The 26,368-nt window shown below is 41.7% G+C and overlaps 1 protein-coding gene across 3 annotated transcripts in view; it reads left to right on the top strand.

Moving 5' to 3' along the window:
* The first annotated feature begins 1,548 nt into the window (after window positions 1-1,548).
* The window catches only part of EGFLAM (EGF like, fibronectin type III and laminin G domains), a 73,441-nt gene continuing 48,621 nt past the window's right edge, over window positions 1,549-26,368 (top strand). The window contains exons 1-5 of one of the 3 annotated variants that reach the window (XM_064643132.1): window positions 1,549-1,878; window positions 18,044-18,153; window positions 20,041-20,124; window positions 21,712-21,738; window positions 26,065-26,182. In XM_064643132.1, coding sequence (XP_064499202.1) covers window positions 1,680-1,878; window positions 18,044-18,153; window positions 20,041-20,124; window positions 21,712-21,738; window positions 26,065-26,182 — 538 coding nt within the window. In that variant the 5' untranslated portion in view covers window positions 1,549-1,679. Of the gene's footprint in view, window positions 1,879-18,040; window positions 18,154-20,040; window positions 20,125-21,711; window positions 21,739-26,064; window positions 26,183-26,368 lie in introns of all 3 variants that reach the window. The other 2 variants (XM_064643133.1, XM_064643134.1) reach the window with 2 other exon arrangements.

Here is a 26,368-nt window from a genome sequence, read left to right as displayed (position 1 = left end):
CATTCTCTTCCCTGTGAACTGCAGTTTCACATCACACCACAGTTCCTGACTCTGCCAGGAATTCCTCCCATGAGTCCTGCACTTTTCCCATACCTACTGCAATTCCTCCTCTCTGCAAAGGCAGATTGATAAGGGTGTGAGAGAGACACACCACTGGCATCCCAATTACGCTAAAAACCACTACTCCTCACTTTAATTCCTGCAGCCTCAAGCATACTCTCCTGGCAGTGATCACTCTGAAACTTGCATTCTGCCCTTTCTAAGAGGACGAGGTGTCTGCATCCTTTCCTTGTCCCTGAGGTAAGCAAGGGCTGTCCTCTCAGCTGTTTCCTGTGAGGACTTTGATTCTGTTCAACTTTGTCGTGAGGTATGTACAGTACTTTTATAGGTAGGGGCTCCAACTCCCTTCCTATGATCTTCTGTCCGAAAGGACTTCATCATAATTTCCTTGTCTCCTCTCATACCCTGAAAGGGTACAGATTTCCTTATTTTCCTACATCAGCATTGTTCCCACAGAGAGACAGCTTTTCTTCTGATGTCTTCCTGGTTTTTCTCCGCATGTCATAAAATTACAGCCTGGAACTCATTGAACGGAGTATCAGTGTTACGAATTCAAAAAGAGACTGTATAAACATACATAATTTATATGGACATCAAACCCACTGAAAGTTATCAAAGTAAACAGCAATATAAACAGATGAAGATGATTTCCAACTCAAAGCCCACACAAACCCTCAGGACATAACAACTCTGGTGTTTCAGGGTTTATAACTAACCAAGCTTAGGATGAGACCTGAAGCAGAGGGCAGATAATCTCATGTGTGCTGGTATTAAGTTTCTGGTACTTGCCTCTGTCTGTTAAATTTCAAAGATGGGATACTAGACCAAATGGATTTGGCCTCTTCTCCCACTGATGCTATATTGTTTCGAAGGGATGTTTTGGTCTTCTTGCTTATCTCTGCTTTTTTGTGGGATCTTCAAACCCCAGAGCTTCCCCTTGCCTTGCTCCCCCCAGCTCTCCCCATCCCTTCTAATCTCCACAGGAGTTTCTATATTAGTCTGAGTGGCTGGATAGGTCTCAGCCTCCATCTGGGGGGATTAAACCTAATTTATCCTCTTAATTCAGCAACAACTTCCTCGCCAAATCCTCTTCCTAGCTTCGCCTTTGCCCCAGAATTTGGCTAGTACTTCAGGGTCGTACCTCCGAGGAAAAAAAAAAAAAAGGAAGAATCCCATGTCAATATCGATGCTCCCTGGGAGGGAAGCAGCCGAGCTGGGGTCTCGCAGGGCGGGACGGGCCGAGGACATCTCCCGGGAAGGGGGAGGGCAAGAGTCCCCGCTGAGGAAGGGGTGACACCCCGCCCCACGGCACCTAGGGGTGGGTCCTGACTGTCCCCCCTCCGCGGGCAGGGCTGGCCAGCCGAGGGGTCCCGGCGGCACGGGGGTCTCCCGGCAGGGGACGCCCCGACCCCTCCATCGGGGCTGGGCCGGGCGGCGCCACGCGGGGGAGGTGCCGCGCCGTGCCCCGCGCCGGGCGGCCGTAATCCCATCAAAGGGCCGGACCCAGCCTCCTCCCCCCTTCCATTTCCGTCCGTCCCCGTCCCTGTCCGGCGCAAGTACCAGCCCTGCGATCCGCTCCGCTCCAGCCCGGCTCCCCGCCCGGTCGCCGCCCGCAGGGGATGCGCGGCGGCGGCGGCGCCCCTCGCCCGCGGCCACCGGCCCCCAGCGCCCCGCTCGGGCGGGGGGACGCGGCGCACATGGAGGGGCCGGGCGGCTGTCACCGCCGCTGCCACCGCCGCTGCCTCGCCCTGCTGCTGCTCCTGGCTTCGTGCATTGGGTGCGCGGCCGCGCCGCGCAGGAACATCCCCCGCCGACAAGGTAGGGCGGGCGGCAGCGCTGGACGGAGGGTGCCCGCCCCGCACCGACAAAGTACCGGGTCCCGTTAGCACAGGGGCTGCCCCTGGCCGGGGACAGGGGGCCGGGAGGGTGACGGTGTCGGGGCAGTGCCTCGGGTCGGGCCGCCGGGCTCCGTCTGTGGGAGCGCGTCCGTGAGCGGGTGCCTGGCGGGGCGTCCGCTGCTCCTCGCCCTGCCCTGTGAGCCCCTGCTGTGCCCACTCACGGAGAGGAGAGGATGCCCAAAGGTAGTGGCAGGGAGTGTGCCACCGGGAGCCGTGAAGTTGCGGAATCGGTGTACGATCCGTTTCTTCTGGCATCTTGCACCCAGTGCCGGTGGGTTCGGTCGAGTTACAGACCAGGACCAGACTGAGGCTACTGCGGAAGGAGTTTTTCCCTGGATCCCGTAACCTGCGGTGCTGCGTGGGCAGAGTTAGGATCCAGGTGAACGTCTGAGCCGGTGAACGTCCGACGTGGTCTGTCGGCAAGGCTGTGCTGTGGCTGTGACATGTATGTGTGCGGCAAGCGAGTAACATAAGACATGGAGTAGTAAACGTGAAAGGAAAATTACTAGGAAAGCAGTCATTTTGTCCAAATATGTAGTTATTCTGTACCAAGCATGATGTGGTCCTGATCCTGCTTCTGTCTGAGCGTTACCCGTGTCCTGCGGGAGGATTCTCACGACTGTCGGGGCGGTTTGTGCGTTGATTGAGGAGGTTGTTCGTGGTCCTTAGTGGCTGAAAGTTAAAACTTGAAGTCTGAGCAACTTTTACAGCCCTTTTACAGTCTGCAGTGTATGAAACACTGAGGTAAAATGTAAACAGCGAGATGGGACACAGTGCATGGGGAAGTTTGACGTTCTGCATGCTTTAAAAATCGTGGTGCTAAGAGAAGATAACTATGTTCAAGACTGTGGAGTCTTTGAGGCCAGCTGTGACTTTTATCACTGAGTACACTGGGGTTGGTTCAATTGAAAATATAGTAAGTTTAGTAAATTCTACCTCAGCTCACAAAGTGTTTGTAGCTTCAGATCATTTTTGTCTTTATTCCACAGTGTTTAAAGATTTGCATTGCTGGTTTTTAGAGTAGTTATTGTGTGTTCTCTTGCTTCTGAGAGAAAAAAACCAAATGACTGTACAGTTGGAATCTTAATACTTAAATACAGCCTGAGCTTAAAACCCTGACTGGACAGATGGCTAATTTTACTGGTCTGACCTTGTCTCTTAGGGATCTAGTCCCATGATCCTTGCTTGGCATAATAGCTACCATTAAGTACTTGAGGAAATTAGGCAGACAGTCGTTGTGAATGATATGATTAGTAGCTTGTGTTAAAAAAACTGGATATGTGGAGTTGTGGATGGAAAGTTATAAATATTTTTAAATATTCCTGTACTGTAGCATACTGATGTATTTGTTTCCCTAGTTACAGCAGAATGACAGACCTGGGGAAAATGAATTTCAGTGCATTAAAACAGTTTAAAGCTTGGAAACTAATTGTAGCATTGTGAGGGAGATGAATTAGTATGCTAATATTGTGTTTACTTTTGTTAGTACACATTTTGTGTTCACTTTTTATAACATATTTCAGGTTCACTGACTGATTCAATCATTCAATTTTTACTTCTTTTGCTGTATAAGAAGTAATGAGTTTTATTTGGAACAATTTTTTCCACAATTTGTGCAAACATTTGAATATCCACTTGTAGCAAGGTTTGAAGAGGGAAATCCCCCAGACAGTTTGTGTGCAGCACTATATGGTTTAAATCCCATCTGCCTTCTGCTCAGGGCTATTGTAATTGCAGGCTTCTGAGAACCCCATGGCTGAGTCCTTACTGTGAAATGTTAGTATCAAAACACTGAGAACAAGTGTAGTTACTCATAGGTAACTCACATCTCTTCCTTATTCTGCAGTACATCACATGCTGGATGGTTAAGAGTGGAAAGGAACTTTCATTTACTCACAGCTCCAAAATCACACAATCAGTGAATAAAGAAGAGATAAGAGTGAAAAGTTCTTTAAGATATTTTTTTCTTTCACTTTGCCCTTTTAGTAGCAACAGAAGTGAGATTTGTACAGCAATTGTAACTGAGGTGAAAGCTAAAGGTTATATTGAGAGAGAAGTCATAAAACAAGTTCATATTCAATAACAGGAACTGACTGGGAGGTCCTGTGGCTTGAAAGAAAAAAGATAGTAAAATGCATCTCCATTTTTCCCAAGTTTTAGCTCAGGGTTCAGCTTACAAAGATCGATTTTGTAATCCCAAGAAAGCAGCTGACTGAGAAATCTGTTTATGAAGTTAAAAATATATAGTCAAATGGTCAGTATTGCAACTTCTTAAATTAATCTTCAGGGAAAAAGGCTGTCGTGCTCAAATATGAAACATCCTGATGACTGCTAAACTCATTTGAACATTTATTTACAGTTACATAATACATTTGCTGGAGACAAGGAAACAGGATGACAGACTCCTTGGGAAGGGTTTAAAACAAATTCTTAGACACTGTGTCGTGAATAGCATAGTTGGGAGCAGATTAGCCCGGGATTCTCTATATCTTGTATTCCTAGAAGCTGGCACTCTTACTGCTGCTTTTGCATTGTTTTCTTGCTTTTGCCTTCTGCAAAGACACAGGTTTTCACCATTTCTTTTTCAAGTTTCAACTGGTTGAAGATTAGAGAGCCTAAAACTAGCCCCCACTACGTTACACTGCTGCTAATGTAAACACAATAATATTGAATTTTAATGGTTCTATGATTTTAAAGAATTAAAGGGGAAAGAGCTGACCAATTAGCTGATTGCCTGTGGATGTTCATGGCATAAAGTTGTTGCACTGTATTGCATTGATGCTTTTTTAGTAACAGAGTGAAAAGTTCCAATGCTCTGTAGAATAATAAAACCGTTAAGTTGGTCTGCCTGGAGAGTAAAAATAATCATATCTGATGCGTAGGAATGCTGCTTGTTTTATATATATATTATGCTTGCCAGCTAATATAAACAAAGAATTCGGCTTGTATCTATTTCCCAGATGTTCATACCGGTAGACATCACTGGCTTTGTGAGGAAGTGCTGGAGGAATCAGATCGGGTAAGGTCTGAAGAGAATAGCACTCAATATCAGGGCCAGATTTTGAAAAGAGCAGAGAACCTTGGTTAGCACTACAGTAAATGACTTTTTTTTTCCAAAGAACTTGGCACTGTGATACTTGAATTCTTTAGAAAATCTGACTATAATAAGAGCTGTTTGATACAGAACACTTTTGAAAGTCTAGCCATATTTAGGTATTGAAACAGGTAAAACTGCCTTGAAATTAGGTCTACAGATATAAAAATGTAGCAGTCTTTGGGAAAGAACGTACTTGCTTGAGTTTTTAAATATTACAATTTTTTTTGAGCAACAGTAGAGTGAATTGTAGTTCAGTGTCATAATAAATCCTACACATAAATCATGCAAGGCTAAGGTTGATTTGCTGCTGAATATGAAGAAGAGGAAAGAGTCTCAAGCTAAATGATTCCTAACATGAGGGCTGCAGAGCTGTCAGAGATAGTGCGTGTCTGTGAACTAAAATCAATAAAGAAGATGTGAATAATTTATTCAAGGGAAGATTAATATCAATCTTTTATTGTTTCAGAAATATCTGATGTCTTCAACACCAATAAAATCAACCAAGCACTAATTATATATGTATTTGTCACATTTGGGTATAAGTTGCACCACAACATTATGTGACATTCCCATTTTAGGTGGACTTGCTCTTGCTCTGGAGTCCATACTCTAGTAAATTCAGTATGTTTTCTGGTTTTAGTTAGCCTCACTCACAGCAAAACGTGTTGTGTCCTGTTCATCCTGAAATTGCTATCTTCCTCTGTAAAAGGAAACTTTCAGTACACGTTTTTCTTGGGCACCATTTTCCCAATGCCCTATCTAAAATGACTATTCAGACTTTCACCAGCATTCAGAAAGGTAAAATAAGACAAGACATTTTAAATATTCGTGGAATTATACTATACCACACATCGGGGTTCCCAGTGATGCTTTGGAGAGGAGTGGTTTTTTTGGAGTTAAGGCACTGGGGCAATCCTTGGGAAATCCTTCTGCCCTGAGGCCATCACAGACTGTCTTTAAGAGTTTACCAGTCCTCCTGAGGCCAGATTTTCATTTTTATAAATGGGATTAGAGTGGTTTTATGCTTTTATCCTTTTCCAACCATGACACATTAGACAGCAGTAAGACTTGGGATAAGCATAGTTTTACCCCAATTTTAATCAGTGTTACTAGACTTTAATTTAGTGATAGTATGTAGGTAAATGCCTCCATATCTTCCAGAGTTCCTTGCACAAAAAACCACCCTCTTTTTCTCTGGCAGATACACAGATACACTGGACTAGACAGAGCACAGCACTGTGTACTGTGTACAGCTCATGAGGAGCACACACAACAGTCAGACTCATTTCGAACTTAATGGCAGGGATTCTGAGTGTCAGTCATCCAAAAGACACCTGAAGGAGCAGAAGAGTACCATGTCTTAAAATGGAAAATTTCAGAGAATTAGTTCCCTTCAGTGCCCCTCAAACTCATTGATTAGCTAAGAGTATACTTGGGTCTTTCCTGTTCCTCAGATCATGCTTACATTAGGACTCAAACTTGTGCCCAGTTCTGTTTCTAGCCCTTTAATGTGGTCTTATTGAAAATAAAATTTATTAAAAAAGGTGCCTAATGTTGCTGCTTCATGTCCTCAAAACAGGACTGATAGAACGTTTTCAACAGGGAAGTGAAAGCCTAAAATGGCCAAAGAAAGTTTTTCATATTAAAAAGTTATTAAAGGATATTAAAGATGCCTGAAATCTAAGTAAATTGCCATGAATAGGTCTTTGCAGAGTCTGTTATTTCATTATGGAGTGTACAGTTTGGCCATATTTATCGGTGAATGTGCACTAGTGTTCTGTTATCACATAACAAAAGATTTTTTAAGCCACAGGCACAGGAGGCTATGTTAGCTGTGTGATCTTGAATGAAATTTCGTAATGGTTTTCTGTGCAAACAAATGATCTATTTAAAAAAAAAACCAAAAGCCAAACAAACTCCCAAACTGTTCTTCATAACTAATTCCAACTGAAAGGAAATACTTTTGAGTAGGGCTAGGCAAAATTTAATTTCCTTTTATTTTTTATTTTTAGTGAAGATGGTTATATATGAAAACCAAATTAGTTATTTCATATAACGTGAACGTCCAAACCACAGCAAAAGATGAACTTTTTTCTTCAGACTTTTCAGGGTTGCTGAGCTGAGAACAAGCACAGCCAAGTTCATCTTTGAGAGTAACTGCTTCAGGAGGGCTTAAGCCACTGCAAATTGGATGCTTAGGGGGAAAACTTCATCATGAGGTACCTAAATAGCCTAGAGAATGATACACTGTGTGACAATCCGTAAAACTCTGCAGGTGAGAGGTGTATAATGTGAAATACATCAAATTCATGCCAGTTCTTCTGTCAAGCGCAGTGTAACTACATCCAGGAGTAAAGATTACCGTTGAGGAAAGTCAACGGTATGTTGGCCTCTAATGAAAGAGGAATTCACACAATATTGGCACAGGGAGCCATTTGTTCAAAAGGAAGAGAACAGCTATGGGGCTGTGGGAGAAACACTTTGTTGTGTTGGTGGCTTGCTGACCCTGCCATTGAATAGTCAAAATGCATTGGCTTAGTTTTCTTAAAAAGATCTCTCATTCAAGCATTGCCAGAATTAACCTGGATAATTTTTAGACCTACAAGGTATAAACCATATGCAGGTGCTAACATATTCTGAACTTGACTTTCTGAGTGTATCCTCAAGTAGTGATAGGGTGTGTTTCTTACATATATATATATATATAACAATATAAGTATATATATATAAAATATCTAACAATATAATTATTATATATATTATATTATATAATTTTATATATACACTATATATAATATATAATTATATATTATATATTATAATATAATTAATAATATAATAATATATATAATAATGTGATTTTTATATATACATAAACCTTGTAGTTAATAAGTAGTGACAGGGTGTGTTGCTTATACATATATATATAATATATATATATTAACCTTATAGTTAATAAATATCTATCTGCACTTTTTTAATTACAGTGCAAATAGCAGTTATGTTAAGAGAGTCTTTCTGAGAAGACACTCAGCGTTTCTGAGTTTCCCCATGTCCTTGGAGTATAGTCAGTCTAGTTTAACTCATACAGAAAGATCTTTGAAGATGGAAGACTCCCAAGCCATGTTATGCTTCCCACCTCTCTCAATTTTAAAAGTAATTTAAAATTGCTGGCATCTGTAGAAATCATGGCAGAGTCAAATATCAATACCTATGTACATTTAGAGTTTGCACTTTGAATCATCTTTCTAAAATGAGGGGAAAGGGGCATCTTGTGAAGGTTGACCATGCTGCTTTCAAATACAGAAAGTCATTCTGGTCCTTCTGGTATGTCAGAGGCATTGTTACACATATAAAGTTTTAAATCAAGACTGACTTTGTGTTGTTGGGCTCATAAATCTTCTGAAAAAAATCCTAAAGGCAAAAATTATACAGTATTTTACCGAAGTTTAATTCTTTCATGCATGAAAAATTTCAACTAGAATATAATTTTAGGAAAAAAAAACCTTGAACAAAACCCGTCAAACTACAAATGATGAAAAGTAGGTGTCTAGGACCAAAACTTTTGTGGTTTAATTAGACATAGCAGAAGCCAGAATTTGTTCCTTGGAACGGAAATGTGAGCTCTTTTTCATATTCTGGTTTCTAGACAATTACAGGAGAAGGTAACATGTTTCAAAAAATAAGCAAACATTTTATGAAAATGACTGTTTACAGAGATGTTGGCGTTGCAGCTGATACTCCAGCCATGCCTGGAGGCCAGCATGCTGCTGGCATTTTTAGTTCCTGTTCCCATTTCATGATGTTCTTGTGCCCACATGAACCTGTTGTGTGCAGGTTGCTACTGTTCTCATCTTAATGAACAGTCATAGTGGCAGCACTGTGATGTGTTGATTTATGCAGCCAAGAGTTGTGACTCTGTCCATGTGTGTGTGAAATGACTTAGTAGTGTGATTAGTGCCTTCCAGCCATTTACACTTGCAGTGTCGTAAGATCATAGGATAGAAGAAGAAACTTGCAGAATATAAGCAATTCTTTCAGGCACTTCTGGAGAAAGGAATAGACAACAACTAAAATGGGTTTAAAGGGGGAAAAAGCAAGCTGTTTGAACCAGCTGATGGTAAGAGAAGGGCATGGCTTGCGTGAGATAGCCCTGGTAGAGGTTTGGGCCAAAACGTTTCTTCAGGCTGCAGAAAACAGGGTGCCAGTGGAACAGGGAATGCTTTGAGAGAATTAGGGAGCATTAGACACTAGCTTTGTAGATGTGTCTGGGTCTTGTGCTATTTTTTTCCTTACATATTTGGTCTTTATGCTGTGATATATTTCCATCTCCCATTGTCTCTTGCAGTGAAGAAGGTTTTGTCCTTTCCTGTTATTCTCCCAGCTTTCACATCCTGCTGCTTGTTACTGGTTTTCTGGATACACAGCCACGTCCTACATTAAATTATTGCAGGGATTCAGGTTTAAAAAGCACATCTACTTCAGTCACTTAGTAGAGACAAAGAACTTCCTCTGGTTTTTACTGTTAGTGCTGGTGAATGGAGACACTTCCCGACTGCAGAAGGTACTGAAATTGTCCCATTTCTTATGGAGGAACTGCGTTGGAGAAGGATTTCCTCCCTAACCTGGCCTTCAGCAGCCTTTAATAAAACTTCAGTTGCCACTGAGCAGGTTTCTCCTGTCACTGTGCAGTGGCAGCCTTTGTGGATGTGCTCTTGCACTCCTCCATTAGGAGGAATGTTGCCTGGAGGTCAAGTGAGATGATCCTTCCTCTCTATGAGAGGGACACATCTGCAGTACTGGGTCCAATTCTGGGCTTCCCAGTAAAACAGGAGACATGGATATACTGCAACGAGTTTGACAAAGAGCCACAAAGATGAATAAGTGGGGAGAAGCTGAGAAGAATAGTTCAGTTTTGGGAATAAGACACTTGTGGGGATCTTAAAAATGTTTGTAGCTGTTGGCTGGAGTAATGAAGATGGAGCCAGGCTTTTCTCAGTGGTGCCCTATGACAGAACTGGAAGAAATGGGCTCAAAGTGAAAGCAGGAAATTCAATTTAAATATAAGAAAATACTTTTTTTTACTGTGAGGGTGACTGAGCATTTACCCTGAGATGTTGTGAAGTCTCTGTCCTTGGAGATATTCAAATCCCGTTAGGCAAAGCCTTGGGCAACCTTCTTCAGCTGAGCCTGCTCTGAGCAGGGGTTTGGACTAGGTGATCTCCAGAAGTGCCTTCTAGCCTCAGCCCCTCTGCGTGTGTCACAGTGTGTCACAAGAATCTCTTGAAAATGTCTGTTTCAGGTCTCACGTTCATCTTCCTTTGGGCTGTCTTTCATCCCGTCATGGACTGGAAACACCAACTGGACAAACTACTCTGCTTTCTACGGGGAAATGGGTGTTTGCTGGAGTTTTGATCGGTACAAAGATGTTTGGTGGGAGGTTGCTACCCTTTGTCTTCTGTAGCTGTATGAGGCCTGTGCCAGAACTTTGGGGATAACAAACCTGCACATTTATTTTGTGATCCTTTCTGTTACATGACCAGATAGTTTGTGAGTAATGAGTAATGAGGTTCAAAACAATCACTCAGGATTTGGAGGGGTTGTGGGAAACCATGATGCTACATGTCTAGTCCTCACCCTGCACATTTGTTGCTTGTCACGTGGTCAGCTTTGTCCTCTTTGTACTTTAATCTTTTTGCATGTGTGTCTGTAAAGTGTGTGTGATTGTAATTTTTTTCTATCTGACCACTTTTCAGGAAGCTCCCGTTGCATTTTGTTTCTTGTACTAAGAAAGCTATTTCTTCTAGAGCTGTTTTGTTCTGAATTTCAGCAAGAGAGAAATATGTAGTGGATAAAGCAAACAGATTAAGGGACATCTAGGAGAACATTTTTCAAGTATCGTGAACAATTTTGCCAAGATTCCTGTTAAAGAAAATAAGCTTTGGATAGCAAACACTTGAAAAGTACATCCTTAAGTGATACTGATAGATGGTAAAAGAAATTTTCAAATTATTTATTTGACATTTTTCAGTTTAACTGGCCTTTTTATTTATAGATATATTTTTATCTATATAATGAAACTATATTTTTTGATAATAAATACAAAGTCTTTCATATATAGTTCTCTTATATATTGTATCATGTTACAAATGCTCAAAAATGCAGCAGACTGACTTTTATCCTTATTTTTATAATTTCATTTCATTTCAGTGAAATTCCTGCTTAGTAGTTCATTTTCACCAACAATGCCTAAGACTCAGTCATGAACTTCAAGCACTATTTGATCAACTTTGTTAGTGTTTTCCTCTTTCTGCTTTGAATTGTTTTCAGAGTGCCATGCTTTCTGGAGCTCCTATGGTATTAGTGCTTCCTAGCACCTCAGATGCATAACCCACGAGATAAAAGAGAACCGCTTTTTCTTTTATTATTTTTTTTATGGTGGAAATGGATTGAATTCTATCACATGGCTCAAATCAGTGCCAAGAGGAAGGGAGAAGCCCTGGGATAGGAAGGTGGAGAGAAACACCTGGAGGAAGAGGAATGGAGGAGTGGGGAGGTGGCAAAGGGAAAGGGATGAGACCTTCCCCTGGCCACTGGCAGTGAGCAGCTGCTTTTGCCCAGAGAAAGGATGGAATTGCACATCTGGATCGCTGAGTTTTTTTCAGATGCAGTTTCCCCTGTGCTTACCTCAGGCAGCCTGTGCAAACCCATGGGGCTTCCTGGCTGGAAAGCTGCTTTCTGCTGCCCCTCTCCTGAGTGGCTTCTTAAGTGATGGATGCTTACAGTGTAGTCCAGGTATAGAAAACTGTGGAGGGAGACAGGGTTGGAGGGAATGCCAGGATAAGCTATTGGCATGCTGGTTCTTAAGCAGCCTGTCCCACTGATTATTAAAGTCTGTTGCACAGACAAGGTGTCATCCTGTTGCTTGATTTCAGCTACCTTCTGGCACTTAACCCTCTGAGACACTTTTTTTAAAAGAAAACTGGTGAAGCAGCCACTAAGAGGGCAGGCAATGGCAGGACAGGCAGGGTGCTGGCAGCAGGCAGGGCTAACTGCAGCCCACCAGTCATGGACACATCCACAGGGACAGGACATCACAGAGCCCAGCCGAGAAGTCCCAAGCCAGGAAAAATGTTGAGCTTTGCATTCAAGCAGTCAGTAGGCTGGAGTAGTGTGAGGTGAGCTTCAGTGCCACTCCTTCTCCAGGAATGGGAACCTGGCTACCGTTTTCCCCTGCCAGGCCGAGGTGCTGCAGAAATGTCAAGTATTATGGCAGCCATGCCCCAGCTCTGTGGCTTTAACAGCCAAAGCACAAGCTGGATTTTAAGGGACTGAGCACTAGATTTTGACTCAGACTTCCAGAAAGGCACCTGAGGTTATGCAGGTGGAGTGTCTTGGTGAGGCTTTTTACAACCCTTTCATTTACTCTGGAAGTGGAAAATGCTTCCATCAGGTGAAATATTTCACCAAGTTGTCTCAGATGCAGGTACAGTATATGCAAGTTTGCATTTGTGTTAATCAGACTGGCTCCTGATTGGTAATTATTAAGAACACAAACCTGTAAGAGTTGCACGGAGAGTTCCCCATGTGTTCCTCTTGACAATACAGGTATAAACTAGGTATAAACTAGACCTTTGCTCAGAGATATGATGTCCCCTGCTTTTTATAGCCTTCAGCACCAGGAATTCCCCAAAAGTGATTCCAGTGCATAACCATCCAAAGAAGTTTTTTCTATATCTGTTTCTTAAATTTTTTTTTTTGAGAAAGCAGTTTCTGCTTTTCGTTCTCAGTCCTAGATATCACTGTGCACTGTGCAGAGCTCACTTCCGCTCTTCTTCCCTTCTCTGCAGAGTTGGAGCCTTCCCAGGAGCAGACCCCTGCTCCAGGGAGGAGTGTAGGGAGGGAATCAGGGCTTCCCACTGCTGTCTTTCTGTTCTGTGACTTGCAGGGCGAAGGCAAAGCAGGAAAAGCTGCGACAAAGTCACCAGTGACATTGTGGCTGTTTGTAGTTAATGGGATTTGCTGTGTTACACTGTAGCTTAAGTGCTGAGCTTTGTCTCCTTCATTCCCCTTCCTTAGCCTATAAAACCTCTGGTGACTGTCACCTCAGATGTACCTGTGGCAGATAAGCGACACATCAGAAAAACATCACGTGGGTCCAAGTCTGTTACTGTTATAATATTGAGGGCGTTTTTTCATTGCGGTTTTTTTTTTCAGTATTTTTAAAGTACTAATGAAGGATGGGTTAGTCTCTCCAAAGATTTGTGCACTGTGGTCTGGCTCAAAACCCATGATGCCTTCACAGGCCCGTGTTACCTGCCCTCTCTGCACTGGTACTCAGTGTGGCAACTTGCAGATGATCCAGTGGATTTCCTTTTGTCAGGATCTGATGCAGTGAGAGGCAACTCATTCAGAGTAACGACTATCGGGGTTTTCCCATTTTTGTTGTTGGTTTTTTTTGGTGTTGATGTTGCTACTCTGGGTGCAGAACCAGGAGAGACTGGCTGAGATTTTCCGGTTTCAAGTCATTGTCCTTTGTAGTTACTGTGGCTGCGAGATTCTTACTCTCTTATGTACTGCTGCAGGGCAGTGGGAGCTGGAAAATGCTTCAAAGAAATATAAAAATGGCACATTTTTTTCATTTAGAATTTCCTGACCTTTTCAGTTTGTCATTCTGTCTTCCTTCCACTCTGGTGTTTGCATAACCTTGTTCTGTCTGTAAAAGGAAGGGAAACAAGAAAAGACCTTATTGCTGTTTATTGTTTTATAAATAAGGATTTCACCAATATTTCAGTAAGAGAGAGTGGACCATAATGTATTTTGTTTCACTTCTAGGAATGGGCAAGCTGTTTTCCTGGAAAGGAGCTATTACAATGATAAAATGCTATTTCAGTAAAACTTGGGGGTTTTATGAATTGGTGAATGCAATGAAATAATGTTTCAAACAGAAGAAATTCAAGAATATTTCTGGAAAATCCTTTGTTCTGAAAACTTCAGTTTAAATGTGTTTGAATTATTTTTCATGAGGTTTTTTATTCCTATTTCTTCACACTGTGACATGTTAGTAGCGATAGCTGGCATTTCATCAAATTTAATCAAATTTCTCGTGTTTCATGGAACACAAATAGGAGACACACCAACCTGGAAAGTAAGGAGTACTTCAGTTAGTATGTCTTAGCTGCTACTCAGAGATATTTAAAAGTAAAATAATGAAATGCTTATCTCCTTTAATTGGCCTGTGCCCTGTCATTAGTAGTAGTAGTACAGAAAATGTAGTATAAAGATTTTGGTTTTCCAGCCCACAAACTACTAAAGATGAAATGAACCATCTGTTTTCCCTGAAATGTATTACCGTATTATTGCATGAGGAGTACATGAGTGAATAATTTGCATATTATTTCATGATGTGTAAGTATCTGTGATTACCTGCAGGCCTTGAAACAGCAAATACATCTAAAAAGAAAAGATAAAATGCAAAATATAGTTAAAATTCTAAAAGAAAATTTTCTAACACCAATCCTTCCAGATATTGCATTCATCACTACTTCTAAAAAAATCTGTTTGCTGTCACTATTATTTTAACCTAGTTTAAAATTTAAATCAGTTTTGAAGTTTACTGTAGAATAGTTGTACTATTAGTACACTGTAAAACAGTAAAGATGAATTTTATCCAACTCATCCAAAGCACTTCAGATGTGAAGCTTATGAACACTAGAAATGTTTTGGTTTTTTTTTTTTTTTTTTTGAAGTTGGGTTTCTTTTCTCATAATTGTTCATCACTGTAGTAAGACTTTGGGCTCAGTCCATGACTGGAAGGAAGGAGAAGCTTGCTTGTGTCCACATAAGCAGTTTTCTTGCAGTAGTTGAAAAAAGGTCAGGCTGAAGAGATTGCTTAATTCATCACAGTAAAGAATAGCATAATTGACTGGCCCAGGCTGGGGACCACTCCCAGGAGGCACTTAATATGTGGACAGAGGCTGTTGTATGTAGCAAAGGGAGCCACAATGGAAGCAATACTTGTATTGAGATGGGATAAGCTTTTTTACCATCTTTAGTTTGAATTGTTTTTATGAAGCAAAAAGTTAAATAATGGTCATTATTTGGAAATGGTGACATTTACTCCGTCTGAGGGAAAGGACTCATATATTCTTCAGCTTACTTGGAGAGCTTGTTTGATGACTTCTTCACCGGTTTAGCAGTTTTTGCACATTTTTAGAAGTACAGAGCCAAAGATGTATAAGCGAGAAGGAAAATAGCTGTAAGCAGAAAAGTAAACACAATATTGTCAGCTCAACATTGTTTATCTACAGCCAAATCCTCACTAATTTCTTGTATTTGATATACTTTCGTAATGTATAGTCATAATATGTGTAACAGTGCTCCCCTTTAGTTAATGCCTTCTTTACATGGGACTGGAATCATTGCTTCCATTACCATCAAAGCATTTTGGACAATATTGAAATTTCTGTGCCTGATGGGCCAGAAAGGAGAACAATCAATTTATATAAATTGATTCCTTATTCTTTATGATCAGAGCAAATCTCCATGCCTTCTGAGGTATTCACCAGACCAAACCGCAGACCACATTGGCAGAGGGGATCATCACTGTGGCAGATTTTCAGAATATGTGCAAGCAGTGAATATGTCACACCTTCCTTGCTTGCAGATTCCCAATCCAGTGGGCTGCAGAAGGGAGTATACTCTGTTGTAGTTTTGCACTATGAATGGTGCTACCAGGTTAAGAGATTTTGTGCTGAGTTTTAAGAAGAGATTTGACCTGAACTCTTTGGGTACAAATACCCAAAGAGTTTACCCCTGGAAACTATTTTTATTTTTAATGGTCTAAACATGACATTTGACATAAAGACATAAATATTTAGACCAGTTTCAGTATCTGTTTCTAGTGTGCCTAATACTTGATGCTCCGTAAAATCATGCAAAATACATGAAGCTCATATTTATCGCAAAATAGTTTGTCAGTAAAGCAGCAATATATGTTGCAGCAGTTGTGATCAGCTGCAAACCACTTTGATATGGTATTGCAGCAGAGTTGTTCAAAAGCCATATCTCCTGCAGCTCGGTGCCATAAACATTGCTTGTGACAGATCCTGCAGTCACTTTGCCGTGGTTGCAAAGGGAAAGTTCAGTCCAAAAATGGACGTTTTTTACTTTCTGCCTGGTTTTGTGAAATTCAGACTCTTGACAACCAACAGTGACTCTGAATGCCCCGATGCACATTGCTAGGCTGTCAGGGCAGGAACGGTGACAGCAGAGGACTGTGGGACTGCCACACTGCATGAGATACTCCTCTCTGCCTTGCCCTCTGTCCTCCCCAGGAAATAAGTCTGTGCATGGGTCAGGGATGACACAGGCCTTCCTTTTCCTCTTGGCTCCTGGCTTGGGCATGAGGCAGCCCTCTCCCTGACAAGGGGAGTGCCATGTGCCTGCTTTTTGCACAGTTTTATCACGGAGAGGGCAGGAGGCAGCGGTGTGTGAGCGCTGAGCTTCATTTGAGGCTGCTTCTGGATGCAGTGCTTACACCTGATATCCAAGCACGTCAACCTGCTACTGCCCTTGTTGTGCTAGGGAAATTTCTAACTTCTATAGAGTTTTCTCTAAATTGTAGGGTTAATTAAACAAGGAGGATAGAAATATAGGTCTCTCTGACTCCTTGCTCTTATTTTCCCTGTCTTAGGCCAGGGCTTTGTATTTACTCCTCCAGTAACAATTTATAGGCCAGTGTAACTGAGGTCAGTATTTGGCTCTTGGTGTCTCTTTCATCAGCTGCAACCTGGAGATAGTAGTGTTTTCTAGAGCTGAGTGAATAATTCATGACATGGCTCCTTATTTAACAGATGTTGTCTCTCTGTTTGCAGATAGTCTGCAAATGGATTTAATTTTGTTCAAATTTATTTGTTGTTTCAAATTATTCACCAAATACTTTCAGTAAATAATTTTATTGGCCTAAAGTGCGTTCAGAATATGAATTTGAAGCCTGCCTTACATAACTGTTTGTCATTGCTGGTTAAAATCTGTTTTTTTGGCAGCTATGCCTTCCAGGAAACTTGTCTCATAGAACTTCCCCAGAAAGTAATACAAGGATGCCATGAATATGTTAAGAGTGAATGTTTAGGGGGTATTCTTTCTTCGTTATTACTAATGATGTGTGATGTCAATCTGTCTCCCTGGGTGTTGTGAATATTGGAAAGGTGTTTCCTGAATGTGAAATGTTTCTTAAGTGGACAGTGATACCCCAGCCCTGGCTGCTCATCTCTGCTTCTCCTTTCAGTTGCACATGGTACTTGGTAGTGCATGGTTCCAGCTACTGCTGAGTGCAGGGCAGGAGGTGAGCACAAGAGGTAGCACTCTGCTGTGCTCAGAGCCCCAGGAACAAGCAGGAATCCATGGGACTAAGTCTGTGGTAATGAAGAAAATGGGTAGGGGCCCAGGGAACATGGCAGGATTTGACTCTCATCCATACGGTTGAACTCCTTTCCTTCCCCAAAGATATCCATACTGGTGTGGTTCATGAGCTGTGCTGTCCTCAAGACCATTCCTGGGAGACTTTCCCAGCAGGCTGAATCTGTGCCACAGGCTGTACAAACACCACGGATGGATGTGTGAACGTCCCTTTCTTTTGGTCCTGGGTAGTATCCAGCATCTCAGGTGTACCTTTAAAAGCCTATGGGTTGCTCAATGGCATTGCTTGAGGCACTGAGTGCTCCTGAGCTGATCAACAGCTTTTCCACTGGGAAAAGGAGGTGTCCCCCTTTGCTCCCTCTTTCCTGGTATTCTACTGCCACCTTGTAAGGCAGAGGTGGAAAGCGAAAAGAGGCACCCAAGTTAAATCTGAGTAGTGGGCTGTGTTTGATAGTTTGGAATGAGGGGCAGCATAAGTCTATTCTTCAAATCCATACCTGCCAGGTAGCTAAAGGAGGGGGCTTTTTGTCCTGTGGCTACTTATACAATGCTGTTTTGTTTTCAGCAGATAGGTTGGGGCCTCCTCTCAATATACTGCTGGATTCACTGAACTGCACAGCGTTCAGCGTGCAATGGAAGATGCCAAAGCAGCACGCGAGCACCATCTCGGGATACACAGTAAGTGATCCTTCTGCTCCATGGCCTCAGCCTGCACATGTGGCACAGTGAACTGGGTGGGAGAGCCCGTTCTCAGAACAAACAGTGCTGTCACCCGGAGAGCAGTCAGGGGACAGTGGGCTTGAACAGATTGAACTGTAACTTTAAGAAACAAGCAGATCACATTTTAGGAACAAGCTACAATGGAAATTTGGGTTGGATGCCAAGGGCTTGCAGTGGATATATATTGTTTTTCTGTTGTGCTTTCCCTGCAAGGGTCTCGGTGCTTTCTGCAGCTGATAAAACAGTAAAGTAGAGCAGAGCAAGTTGATATTACACTGTGCGTTCAGATCCTTTGACTTGTACTTCCAGCCTGAGAATTACTTTAGCAGGAATATCTTGTGCAAACTAACCCTCTAAAACTTCCCAAACTGGTAGCAGGTACAAGAAAAAGCGTGTTTCATAGTGTCTCTTCTCCTGATAGGAACTGTACTGCATAGCATCCCTGGGAGCCTAGCTACAGCCTTAAATAGCAAAAGGGATTTTGCTTTATTCCCCTTCCACCTCAGAGTTGAGTTTCTGTTAAAGAAGCTGAGCGATTTTCCTGTTTTAACCAGCAATTTTGTAAGGGTGTCTCTGATCTGCACCAAACCACCTAGAGGGCAAAAGAGAATGGCTGGCCTAAACTGCTTACGGTGTTTTAGTGTGCAAACAGAAGAGCAATGAGCACTAATATGCCATTCAGTCTTTTTTGTTAGATATTGCTTTAACCCAGGTATTCCATGGCAATAAAATTCAGTCCCAAAATGGAAGTTAGGCAGTGGGAAATTAGCACCAAAGGTGTGGCATGTTAACTAGGGTGTGTTGTTTTCCCCTTCAAGAAAAAAAACCAAAAACCAGCAGATTTTTTAATCAGCATTTTCTGTGGAGGGATATGAAATTTTGAGGAAAAACATATCCAAATTTCAGTTTTATATGAAAAGATGGGAAGCAGAATGCTCCTGACTGCCTTTATTATTAATGTACACTAAAAGAGTGAGAATATTCCCTGCGATAGGTACTTCTGGTACATATGTTCCTTCATCCCATGGTCTTGTAAATGACACCAGTGGAGCCCAGGTGCAGGGTTGTTTTTGTTGTTCTGAAAGTGCTTGTAGTCTAGAAGTAAGAAGCACTTGGCCAGGACCTGCCTCAGCTGGGCTCTGCATGCAGTTGGGTCCACCCTTGTGTGTGAAAAGAGAGGTGCAGTGAGTAAGTGGCTAAAGTCGTAAACAGTTTTCACTGTTCATGCAGTAGATCAAGCATCTGAGCTCCAGTTTATTTTTAAGCCTTGAGCACATGAGTGGCATGATAATAAAACTAGTGAGAAACAGCACTGATAGAGCTGTACCCAAATCATCTTCACTGTATTAACTTTTGACCCTTTGACATCTCAGGATCTCTGTGTGCAGGAAAGTAGACTCTCTCTAATTAGTCTCCAGAACATGACAACAGACATGGAGAGACATTTTATGATAGAACAATTTTTATAATGTCATAATCATGTAATGTCAACATCTTCCTTATAAGACGGTGTCTAACTTGTGCAGACTAGTCCCACAGCTGTCCATGCTGGCCACAGACAAATGATGCACAATTCAAGTTGGTTCAAGTCTGCCCTAAAATCTAGGCTGTGTTTCATATCTGTTCAGCATATACCCTGTATGATGGTGTCCTTTGGTCACACTGACAACTTCTAGCCACTGAGAAGGGAATGTTAAAGGACTTTAGGTTTTCATACATTCCAAAAGGTAGGAGGTTGTGGGCTCAAATGCTGTCCACAATATGATAACAATGCACTCATTTTTTAAGTCACTCTGAAGCACTGAGATATTGCTTTAACTGGTTTGACTATATCTTCTTCCCAAGGTCTTTTACTCAGAAGTTGAAGGTGACAAAGCAGTTAAACAGCTCTCACATGATGTTCCCCTGAGTTTGGATATGATTAGCATGGTGAGTATTTCTTTTCACCAACAGTCAGAGCGCTGAAGAAGAACATGCAAGTGGGAACTTGCACATGTCTCTTTGTTGTCTGACTATTTTATCATGTAAAACAATTGGAACTTGTTCGTATCTTCCTAGTACTGACCTTTGACATCTCCTAAAATAGAACTTTGAATAGGCATTTTCTGTGTGTTTTCACACATGGAAGGGGTAGAATTGCTTGAGTCTGTGCGTAGTTAGAGTTACAATATCAATGTATGTGTATTACAGTGTCTTGATGCAGGTGTGTGAGTTAACACACAGAGTTTTCAGTGTGTTTTTAGTCTCTGTGTGAGACTGTGGCCTCCTAAAGTATGTCTGCTTTAGTTGCACTTTTTCCAATTCATCTCCTAGAAGATTCCCTCCATTTCTGTTTTTTTTCTTTTGTTCTTGAAAGCACTACTTTTTGTCATTGCTTTTCTTTATTTGTTTGTTGTTTTGTTTCGTTTGTCTCTTTGTTGTTTTGTTTTGGTTTGATTATGTTTTTTCTTATATCTCTCTGTTGCATTTTGTTTTTCATTGTCCCCTTCTCTTTCCTCCTTTCCTTTTTCTTTCCCACTTCTTTCCATTTCCATTTGTGAATGAACACTGCCATCCTCTTCTGTTGTATGGCTTAGCAGTTAGTGCAAAAATGAAAGCAATTTTTCCCTGCTTCTGGGTGGTTTTTGTACTGTCTGCTTTTAAATGGTATTCTTGAAACATGTCAGTGCTTCCTTAGTGCAGAGAAGCTGCTCCTTGAGATCAGCAAGTTGGGAACAAAGATTTTCTGGACTCTGCTTGAGCAGAGAGTGTTACAGGTTGGGTGCTGTGAGGGGAGCACTTTCACACCATGCTCTGCAAAGGGGAGTCTGTCCACCAGACAGCAATGTTACCAGCACAGGGAACAAAGGCTTACATGTGCTCACAGAGGACCATTGCAGGCTTTCCAATCTTTCTTTTGTTATCCCTCTTCATCTGTCATTTTTTTTCCTCCTTTTTCTTCTGCTCATCTTCATTCTCCTTTATTTTCTCACCCCTCTTCCTTCAGTTTCCCCACCTGATGTTCAAGAAAATGCATTCACTGATCCCTTCTGGGCAGTGCTCAGAAACCTCCCCACGAGAAGTGTGAATGAGGGGGATGCTCAGATTTCCTGCAGTTTTCCATCACTCTGGTTGTCAGTTCTGAATTCTGCAGGTTTCTGGTATCACAGTGAATGAAAGAATATTATTCCCATGATATATTTTTTCTTTATTTACACATTATTTTTTCACTTCTTATCTTTATCTCTGTTTCCTCTCTTGCCTTTTTTTTTTTCCTAAAAAACATTCCTGCTAGTAGTGCCAAAAAAGATAAAACAGCACATTGTTTTTCTTTCTTAATCTGACAGCAGTACTTCTTACTCACTGGGAGGAGAGGGTCTGTATACCAATACTCATGCAGATGATTAAAAGCCAAATAGACTGCTATGTGTTGCAGCATTTGCCTTGTTTTAATTCCCTGACCCATTATTTATATGGTTTTGCCATCCCTTATTAGTATGTTAGTTCTTTAACAAGTCCTATTTTGCTTTTTTCCAGGATCAGCTTGAAGGACAAGCAATTTTTGTAAGTATTGCTTCACATGAGACTTAGTCACAGCTGTGATTTAAAATGGAATTGAGCGTTCCTGACCTGGTCTTTCCACAAATTCACACACAAAATTTTATCTCAGATGTTGATTATACTTAGCACTTAGATCTTTCGTGGACAAAATACAGCAAATAGTAGCAAAAGCTCAAAATCCAGAGGCAAAGTAGCTCCCTTTTTACCAATGGGTAAACGTTTTTCTTACTCATCATAGGTATTTATGATTTTCTTTTTTTGCTGGAGTAAATTTGTGTAAAGAATGAGATACATCCAGGCAGTGAGTACCTAGAAGTGATGGGGACAGCCAAGTAATCAGACACACAGTAAAAGGGAAGAACAAAGTCTGGCACTTGGAGAGGAGATGGAGAGGAAAAAATCTGAGCTAGTCCAGCAAGAGCCGAGAAGGAGGAGAAGCTCAGGAAGAGGCCAGCCATGCAATGCCCAGGAGGAAGGAGTGGGGGAGTAGCTACTGGTATAAAACAAGTTTGAAATAAATACTAACTCTCTTAATGGCTTTGCAGCTGGTGAATCAACTGATTATTTCCAGTATGGCATGCAGTCCAGTCTAATTCCTGTGGGCATTAAACAGGCTGGCTTTATTGTGAGGGGAAAGCAATCAAGAGTTGCTGAGATTTGGGTTGGACAAGGGCAGAAATTTCAGTGTTTAACGGAAATCCCTAACACCAACAGCCTCTTGCAAACTTTTGTTTCCTGAGACCTGTTGTAGGAATGGAGAAATCTCATGAAGTTGGTGAATCTTGCCCAGCTTTCATGGTCAGAATTAAGGGAAGTTTGGTTAACTATAGGAGGCTGATGTCAGGATGAGACCTCAGGATGCACTTGAACCAGGACTATCTGGTTCAGTCCTTGCAGAGCTGAGTCTGGATTGTGACATTTCAGAGCTGAAGTTCCATGCTGGGCCCTTTTTTTCTGCTTGATAAAAATAACACTTCTGAGGGGTACTTGTGGAGAAGTATGACTGGCTGGGATTAATCAGCTCCCAGCTGTCATTAATCCTCAGGAAGTGGTGTTCTCACTGAAATGCTTTCTGTTATATTCATACCAAACGCAACAGAAATCTGCAATAGTCTTGTGGTTAAGTCTGCATAGTTCATGTTTCCATCACTAAGCTGCCTCTCCTGGTGCTGGGTACAACCCTGCTGCTTTCTTAGAGGCTTCTCTGTTCCGTGTGGGATGGTTGTAGCAAGAGGTGATTTGCACTACCTGTTTCTGTGCATGTGTGTGTGCATATGCCTGTGTCTTAGCAAGTGGATAATGTATTATAGCTGTATATCATCATGAAATAGAGAACATGCAAGTGACAGCAGCCAGTCTGATTTAGTAAGGTGGTTGTTATAAATGGGCATGGCATTTAGGAACCTGAGCACAAGTAGTTAAAAAAGGAGAAGAATCAATAATAATTAGTAGACTTTAAAGATGGGAGGTTTCAGGTTGGGCACAGAGCCCGGGGGAGCAACAGTGCTCCCTGTCAAATCACTAAACACACCAGTACGAAATGGGAAGTGACCAGCTGAGACCAGTAGCGCAGGGAAGGAATTGTCATCAGGGAATACAGCATCATTAAACCCAGCTCAGTTCCTGCAGCTGTGCTGTAGTTAAGAGTTTGATGGTTTTTTGGATTAAAACAAAACAGAAAACAGACTTTCTTTGGAAAATAATTTGTAATGCTAGTTTCTGTGAGGCAGCTTACTGCACAGCCTCACAAAGCAGTTTCAACACACTTGGAGGGAGGGCAAGCTGTGTGGCCGGGCAGGGAGGGATATATGGATTATTCTTTGTGCAATTGACTCTCCTACCACAGAAAAGGCATCACAGTGCTTCACTCCATTCAGTGATGTGAGATTGTAATGAAAATATCAAATGCCATTTTTTTGGGTTTTAGCAAGAGTGTTGTGTAAGACAAGAAAGTGAGGTTGGTGACTAGTGAAGCCTTATCAGCAGTGTAATGTCCAGTTTGGGGTATCATGCTTCAAAATATAGAGGCAATCTGAGTCAAGGAAGGATTACAAAAATGATGGCAAGTTCACTCTTCCATATACTACCTAAATTTATTATCTGTGAGGCCACTCTGTCTCTTCTGGGAGAGAGAAAACTTGGGTTTAAGACCCATCTCCTAAATACAAGTGAAAAAAAGAGATGAAATATGTACCCACAGATTGCTGGACAATGGGGTACAAGGAAATGTGTTTCTTCTCTAGGATTTGATTTGATTTGAAATTGTTCTGGTGTAAGGTGGGTATTCCCTGAAATTGCTACAGGTCAGGGTAGCTTTATGGTGTCCTGAATCTTCAGTTATTCATTGATGTCCTGATTCTTAAAGATTAAAAGACACTTGGTCTCATGGATAAGTACTGTATGTCCAAGAACTGTGTTCATGGAGAGGATTTTGCTAGAAGGAGGCAGGTAGCCACATGTGTAAGGCATGAGGTTTTGAGGGTACACATGTTGAACTTAAAGACCTAAGTAGATATAAGGGCTTTGATCTTGGTTGGCCATACGCTCAGTAAGATTCCTTCTGTTTAGTTCATTGTAGACTTGGGTCTGGAGGTAATAACATGAGGCAAGTACATGAATATCCAACTCACTGTGGGGAACAAGTTCCCAAATAGTATGAAAACAGTAAGACAAATAATGAAGGATTTTTTTTTCTCAGAAGAATGAAAGAGGAATACTGGCAGGAACAAATGCACACAGTTTAAATACAGACAGTCAGTATGTATGGCATAGAGGATAGAAAAGCAGGAGTAGGGTCTCTAGTATTGTCACCAGGAGGAGGTGCTGGGTTTTCAGCAACTGGATTCTCAGATCACATTTTGAAAGATCTAAGTACCTTCAGCTCTGACACTGAAAGACCCAGATTAATCTTTCAGAGTGAGTGTCCTTGCTACCTCTCCTTGGACAGTTACTTTTCCAGCATCGCTATCATCTCTCTCAGGTTCATCTAGACCATTCAAGCAGATCAAGGGTGAATGATGGAAAAACAGGATAATGGTCAGGTGGTCCATGTTAATAGGAAATCAGTGTTGGAGCTCCAAAACCACAGCCAAAGGAATGATAGATGACAGGGTGTTGCCGAAAAACATTGTAGTAATAACATAAGTTCCCCAAAGGTTAGAGAGGGAGAGTTTTTTCCAAAAGATCATCATAAGTAGATTTAGCAGTTAATAAAATTTTAGGATTGTTTACTGTTTAACTGGAAATGCAGATTTAAAGTCCGTTCCAGCATGAAGAGAAAAGGATATCTCCGATTTTCACATGTACTGTGACTAATGTTTTTAATATCAGAGAATGAAAACTGGAAAAAAAATCTTTGTAAAATACTTTTTTATGAGACCTTCCCCTCCCCCCCCCCCCCCCAAGAGCAGTCTGTGATGTAGAACCTGGTATTTCTGTTTACTTGTATATGCTGTCAAAATTCCTAAGTCTGAGATTAAAATAGAGACTAGAGGTAGGCTGCAGGTAAAGAATACTGAATTTCTGTACACATGTTCCAATAAAGATCAGATCAAGTGTCTGAGGCTCATCTGTGGTATATTCAGCAGCCAGTGATGAAATGTAATGTTTTGGTGACATTTTTTTAATTTCTGGGAGATTTGAACAGGCTCCTCTGAACAGTATTCATCAGCACAAGGTCTTCATATGGAGTTGAGCATTGCTTCCCTTACAGTAGTTGTCTGTGGGTTAATCTTTCTGTGTTTATAGCAGAAGGACAAATAAGGGAAATGCTCACTTCAGGTCAAGGCTGATAGCTGAGCTCGTAAAATTGTGAGAGGCAATGGGATAGGGTTCTGCTACATGAGAAATTAAAGATCATCAGTTCACACTGCATCAGATTGCTTCATTCTCAGGAGGTTTTATGGCCTATGAATTTAAAACAAAAATAAAAACAACCAAAAAAAGAAAAAAAAAAAGAGAAAGAGAAAATGCACCAGACTGATACCAAACACCAGCAATTGGCTCAAGGGAAAGAATAGTATGTGCCTTTGACTTCACCAAGGGAAAAACTGGATAGTAAATGCAAATGATCTACAACCTTATGAGTTATGCTGAGAAATGGATCCAGGTCATCCCTATGGATTCCCCTGGGGCAAAGCTGCAGCTTGAGAGGAAACACGTGGTACTGTTTGTGTTTGTTGTTTCTGAGCTGTTCTGGGCTAGGGACAATCTTCCTGGGAGAGTACATGGAAAATGAGCTGTAAGATACTCAAATCTCAGCTCACAGCAGCATCCCCAGTTACAATGGAGAACTTTCACGCTGTGCTTGTCTCCTCTTGACTCTGGCAGGATGTTGTCATTGGTGACCTGAAGCCAGGCACTCCACATCGTGTTAGCATTGGAGCATATGGCTGGGCAGGAAAAGGACGACCCAGCATGCCCAGAGAGGTGACAACCTTATCCCAAGGTAATGCCTGATACAGGGCTATGTTGCAAAACTGGAAAGGCACATGTCTGTAACACTCATACCTACATCTCTGTCGTATGCAGTAATGTAATATTTTGCTATTATTTTTACAAAAATGTGGGGTTTTAAAGGGGCAACAGGTGGGAGGAGAAGCCTATTAATTTGATTCCTGGGTCTGTGGGAGTT

Source organism: Pseudopipra pipra, chromosome Z (genome assembly GCF_036250125.1).
Source record: "Pseudopipra pipra isolate bDixPip1 chromosome Z, bDixPip1.hap1, whole genome shotgun sequence".
NCBI classification, from domain to species: Eukaryota; Metazoa; Chordata; class Aves; order Passeriformes; family Pipridae; genus Pseudopipra; species Pseudopipra pipra.
This window is presented reverse-complemented; position numbering and strand designations above follow the sequence as displayed.